At 46.2% G+C, this 6303-nt stretch overlaps 1 protein-coding gene across 1 annotated transcript; it reads right to left on the bottom strand.

The window, feature by feature from the left end:
- Nucleotides 1-36: 36 nt before the first annotated feature.
- Nucleotides 37-1446, bottom strand: LOC108766210 (uncharacterized). Its single transcript, XM_018515373.1, has one exon. The coding sequence runs from the start codon at nt 1444-1446 to the stop codon at nt 37-39; it is 1410 nt and encodes a 469-aa protein (XP_018370875.1).
- Nucleotides 1447-6303: the final 4857 nt, after the last annotated feature.

Here is a 6303-nt window from a genome sequence, read left to right as displayed (position 1 = left end):
GCCTACGTTAACTGAAGTTAACGTAGAGTAGCTACCTTAGTCAGCCTGAACAGGCAATAAGCAAAGCTTTACTATAGGCCTCTTTAGAACTGTAGATTGAGTTTTAATCGTTGCTACTCTTATTAGTCCGTCCTTGCCAGGATGGACTTCAGTGACTCGACCAAGGGGCCACTTAGCAGGAGGGTACCTCTCATCGATTATCAGTACCATGGATCCGACCCCAATGTCCTTGGTTTTACTCATCCATTTCGAGATGGCTTGGTGCCGTTGTAGGTATTCTTTGGACCACCTGGTCCAAAACCGATCGATCATTTGCCGTATTAATTGCCAGCGAGACAAATGTGAAAGCTGAACGTCTTCTAGTGATGGTTCTGGAATGAGTGTGGGTGCACAACCCATTATGCAGTGGCCAGGTGTTAAGACGTTCAAGTCGTCCGGGTCATCACTACACGAAGTAAGAGGTCTCGAATTGAGTATCGCCTCAATTTGAACTAGAAGAGTCGTGAATTCCTCATACGTTAATGAAACTTCTCCCATCACTCGATGAAAATGGTACTTCATCGATTTTACGCCTGCCTCCCATTTTCCTCCAAAGTGTGACGCTGATGGCGGATTAAAGTTCCATTGGGTGCCGTCATTGGCTAAAAGGGAAAGTAGGTGGTTGGATTCCTCCGTGGCTTTTGAGAATAATCGTTGTAGTGTAACGTCAGCCCCTTTGAAATTCGTGCCGCAGTTACTCCAGAGGCTAGCGCAAATTCCTCGTCGTCCCGTAAACCTCTTGTATGCCGCTATAAACGCCTCTGTAGAATAGTCCGTTACCAGCTCTAAATGAACTGCAGAAGTAGATAAGCACACGAACAGCGCAATATAGCCTTTATAGGTGCGGGCGTTTCTACCCTTCCAGGTCTTGAGAGTGAACGGCCCCGCATAATCAACCCCAGTATTCAAGAACGGACGGGATGGGATTACTCGCTCTTTCGGGAGTTGTCCCATAAGTTGCTGAGCCCGTTTGCAACGATAGCGAGTACATTGAAGGCATTTGTGGATATAACTTCTAATGGGTATACGTCCACCCATTATCCAAAATTCTTCTCGAGTTGTGCACAACGTGAGCTGAGTACCGCCATGCAATGTCCTCTTATGAGAGTCTGCTATGACCAGAGTTGTAAACGGTGATTGTTTAGGTAGAATCGCTGGATGCTTTGCTTCCATGGTAAGCATCGATGCTTGGAGACGCCCTCCTACTCTTAATATTCCGTCCGAATCCTTAAATGGGGTGAGTCGAGCGATGGGGTGTGAGGGCGGCACGAATCCCTGAGCAGTTATCAAGTCGAGTTCCTTATGAAAGGCCACACTCTGAACGGTGATTATCCAGTAACGCTTAGCCAATAGTAGATCAGTAGGACCAATAGGATAGCTCAATGATGATTTAGGGACCTTACGCATTCGCTGGATTACCCGTTGACAAATAGCCGTGATCCTTAGTAATCGAGTTAAAGATGAGTATTTCTGCAGCAAATCCCAACACCTCCTCGGATCAACCCTGGTGGTCGCCACCCTGGCAGGTCGCTCCTCAAGAACCTCCCCACCCCCGTCAGTGCACGGCCGGTTAGGTCAACAATGCGAGGGTTCTGCCAGCCAGATGGGACCAGTCCACCAGGACTGCTGGACCGCTAACTGACTAGGTGTGAGCCCTCGGGTTGCAAGGTCGGCAGGATTCTCTTTACCTGGCACCAGACCCCATCGAGCGTGTGGTAATGCTTCTTGGATGTAGCAAGTTCGGTTGTGTACAAAATCCTTCCAGCGGGACGGGTGGTTAGCTATCCAGGTATAGACGACAGTTGAATCTGTCCAAAGGTAGACTGAGATGTCGTTCCGTTCCATATTCCTTAACAGGTGTGTTACCAACTTGGTCACAAGGACCGCTCCAGCGAGTTCCAACCGCGCTGTGGTCATTCTCTTTAATGGGGTGACTTTGGCCTTGGCACAAATAAGTTGCGTGTAGACAGATCCATCCTTTGCAGTTGTTCGGATATAAACTGCCGCAGCATAAGCGTGCGGTGAAGCGTCAGCAAAACCGTGTAGCTCTTGAGGTTGCGCAGAACTCACTCCCAACCATCGGGGAAAGGTGAGGACATTTAAGTCCTTTAGGCCGCGGACAAATAGTGTCCATCTTTCAATAATAGCAGGGGGAAGATGGTCGTCCCAATCCAATCGTAGCGTCCATACTTCTTGCATAAGAATCTTTGCTACAATAATGACAGGTGCTAGCAATCCGAGTGGATCAAACAGTTTGGAAATCACAGATAAGATAATTCGTTTTGTAACGGATTTGACCCATATATTGTTAAAGGCAAATTTAAAACAATCGATCTCTGGCGCCCAAGAAAGACCGAGAGTATGGACTACAACATTTTCCTCAATGGGTATGAATGACAGAAGTACCTGGTCTTGTTTAGGGATAGACGACAACACTTCTGAATGGTTACTTGTCCACTTTCGTAAGCGGAAGCCGCCCGCCAAGCAAAGCTGGCTTGTCTGTTCAACGATAGCTTGAGCTTGTTCAATGGAATCGGCTCCACCAAACAGTTATCCACGTACCTGCCTTTAGCAAGTACTGGTACTGCCAATGGAAATCGGTGGCCTTCATCCTGCAACAGTTGAAGTAGAGTGCGGAGCGCTAAAAACGGAGCGCAAGCCATTCCGTAGGTCACGGTGGTGAGCTGATACGTCAAAAGATCCTTTGACTCGTTTGTCCATAGTATTCGTTGGCTCTTCCAATCATCCGGGTGGACCTTTATCTGGCGAAACATCTTCTCTATATCTGCGGAAAATGCGTAGCGAAATTGTCTAAACCAAATGAGCACGTCAAAAATATTGCTTTGTAACTTCGGACCGATGTGCAGTAGATCATTGAGAGAAAGTCCGGAGGTAGTTTTGCTAGAGCCATTAAATACTACTCGCAGCTTCGTAGTAAGATGTTCCTCCCTCAATACCCCGTGATGGGGCAAATAATAAGTCGACGGAGGCTCTGTTTGTCAAGCTGGTAGCAATTCCATATGGTGTAAAGTGACGTATTCCCTCATCAAATCAGAGTACATCTTGGCATAAGTTGAATCCTTTTCAAGTCGATTGGTCAATTTGTGAAGAAGAATAGTGGCCTTCCGTTTTGAATCTCCTAAGAGCTCAATTGACCGTTTGAACGGCAGTCTGACTATATATCGACCAAGCGGATCTCTCAAATGAGTGGTTCGGAAATGATCCTCGTAATCCTGTTCTTGCGGTGAAAGTGAGCGATCGATCGAAGCAGGAACCTCTTCCAATTCTCAGAAGCGTTGTAAAAGGAGAGATAAATCCTCCTCTAATTTAATATGACAATTCCGAACGTCCTCCGTTGCTATCTGATTGCCAGTAGGACCAGACACAATCCATCCAAGATTCGTACGCTGCGCCACTGGAGAGGCGGGAGGCCCTTTAATAACACCTTCTGCTATAATAAATCCGTATACGTCCGCTCCTAAAATGAGATCAATCGAACCAGGTTGATAGAAGTAAGAATCAGCCAATTGTAATCCATCCAGATGCGACCATAAGTCCTTGTCAACAAACAGAGAGGGTAAGGCGGAGGTAAGATTGGTGAGTATGTGAGCCGAGACGGTGCACTTGAAATCCGATTCGAAGGATGGACTAATGATAACGTTAACAACTCCTCTTGTCCTATTGGACGAACGAGCACCGATGCCAACTAAGGATACCGTTGAGTGAGTCCGAGGCGTTTTTAGCCGTTGGACCGTTCTTTCAGATATCAGAGAAATCTCCGAACCCTGGTCGATTAAAGCTCTCACAGTAGTAACGTGTCCGTTTGAAGAAGTGAGCCGCACCTTTGCTGTGGCTAATAACACCCGCATCGTAGCAGACGTAGTTATGGAAGAGTGCATGACTTGAGCCTCATCAGTCTTAGCAGTTGAGGAGGCAGGCTTGACTTGCTCCTTGTCTTCCGAGGTCGCTTTACTAGGTTGAACCATTCCTGGGTGGATCGAGGTGTGGTGCTTGCGTCCGCACTTAACACACCTTCTAGAACTACGGCAGACAGAGGCTCGATGACCTCCGAGACAATTAAAGCATAGTTTTCGTTTGGTGATAAAAGACAATTTTTGTTGAGTTGATTTCGAGGTATATTGCGGACAAGCAGAAATGTAATGTTTGGATGAGCAAAGAAGACATCCTTGTCCCTTACTAGTGTCCCTTTCATTAGATTTGCCTTGGTAGCATGCCTTGACTAACGTTTGCTGAGATGGTAGAAAATATTTTCCCGAACGGGATCTCTCAAGAGCTTGGAGTGCGCGGAGTCGTGTTACTAGAAATTCCGTAAGTTGGCACCACGTGGGGGGCTCCTTTGCTGCTCCTAAATGATGCTCCCATGCTTTCACAGACTCTAGATCGAGCCGTTGAACCACGATGAATACGAGGAAATCGTCCCAAGTGCCCACAGGTCGATGGAGACTTTCCAGTGATCGGTAAATCTGCATGATCGTTGTATAGAGATGTTCCATTTCCACAGCGGACTCCTTTGTCATACGCTTCAGATTGAGCAACGAATGCAATGCTGCATTGACAAGCATCCTCTTATTCTCATAGAAGGTAGTCAGGGTCTCCCATGCTCGATTAAAATTATCGTCCGTTATTGCCATGTTTTTCAGCAGATGAGCTGCCGAACCTATCAAACTAGTTTTTAAATATTGCAATTTCTCAACTGACGAGATGGATGCATTCGCATTTACTAATGAAGTAAACAAGTCCTTAAATGAGAGCCAATCGGCAGGAGTGCCATTAAATTTCGGCAAGTCTATAAGCGGAAGTCTTGTTTGATAATAACATGGCTGTACCGCCTGAGTGAGAGCGCTATGAGTGCTGGATAAAGACTGGGAAGGTTCATGGACAGTATCCAGCAATAAATTCATTCGTTCCGTTGTTTCTAAATAGATTTCACGAGTGGTTGCAAAAATGCTGTCGGTAAAGTAGGAGTGTCCCCGAGCGAGTAGTTTATCCTCAGTACTCAATTCACCTATAGCGATGCCGATTGCCTCGTGAACGATGGAAAATTTTTCCCAGTCGTCCTTGAGGGCTGTTAGTCGTGCCTTAATCCTTTGAGAATTCAAATTGTGCATACCGACCTTGGTTAAACTGTCATATGATTTGGCAATCAAGTCATTGAGTGAAACCTGCTGCTCTAAGCGAGTCTTAATATGTGTGAACCTCATCTCGCCCTGACCAATGATATCCGGCTCGAAGGACCAAATGTTCGCACTCGCGATGATAGGATACTGAAAAGGTCAAGACAAAAATAAGACCACACGCTAACACATAACAAAACCTTTTATGGATAAGAATACAAACAAGAATCTCAAGGAATGTAACCTGTCGATGGAACATATGAATCATACGTGAATAATCGGGTGCTTAGAGCTTAGGGTGCCGCAGGCACGAGACTTACTGATCGGGGTGCCGCGGGCACGAGAGTTTCTGCGAAGGTGCCATAGGCCCGAGACTATCTGCATGGAGGCCGTAGGCTCGAGACTTCTGCACATGCGCCGTAGGCACGAGACGTTCTGCACGGTGCCGTAGGCACTAGACGTTCTGCACGGGTGCCGTAGACACGAGACGTTCTGCTGAGAGCTTGATATTCGACGCAATAATAAGCGAGGTTGTTCTGCAGCCCTTTGTTACTATCACTCAACGAACGAACATAAACAGTCAAGATGGAGGCAGGGGGCTAGCGGACTAGAGTCCCTAGCGCGGATGCACCACGCCATTTGTGTCGCCTGAAGCGCCACCAGGCCCTAGATGGTTTGATGCTGTGCTAATGCGAGAGCGCAAGTGCGGGGCGTTTGATTCGAACTCAAACTCACAACAGTCTCAAATGTATCGCGTTCTCACCTAGCAACGGAAAAGTTGAAGGATTTTTACATGCTATTCCAAAGGGTAATGTTCCTTTCATGATATTACACGTAGATCATTGTGGTCCAATAGATAAACAACGACTGGTAAAACAGCATATTTTCCTTATAATTGATGCTTTCACTAAGTTTACTAAATTATATGCGGTTAAAACTATTGCCAGTAAAGAGGTTAATTGTCTGCTTCAATATTTTGCATATTATAGTAAGCCAGCTATGATCATCTCAGATAGAGGATCCGCTTTTACATTTAAGGAATTTGAAGATTTTATAACAGTAAATGATATAAAACATGTAAAAATAGCGACTGGCTCCCCGAAAGCGAACGGTCAAGCCGAAAGGGTAA

Source organism: Trachymyrmex cornetzi, unplaced genomic scaffold (assembly GCF_001594075.2).
Source record: "Trachymyrmex cornetzi isolate Tcor2-1 unplaced genomic scaffold, Tcor1.1 scaffold576, whole genome shotgun sequence".
Taxonomy (NCBI): Eukaryota; Metazoa; Arthropoda; class Insecta; order Hymenoptera; family Formicidae; genus Trachymyrmex; species Trachymyrmex cornetzi.
This window is presented reverse-complemented; position numbering and strand designations above follow the sequence as displayed.

Bases quoted from the DNA above. Each gene is read 5' to 3' on its own strand.
- LOC108766210 (XM_018515373.1), bottom strand. From the start codon at position 1,446: ATGCGTAAGGTCCCTAAATCATCATTGAGCTATCCTATTGGTCCTACT.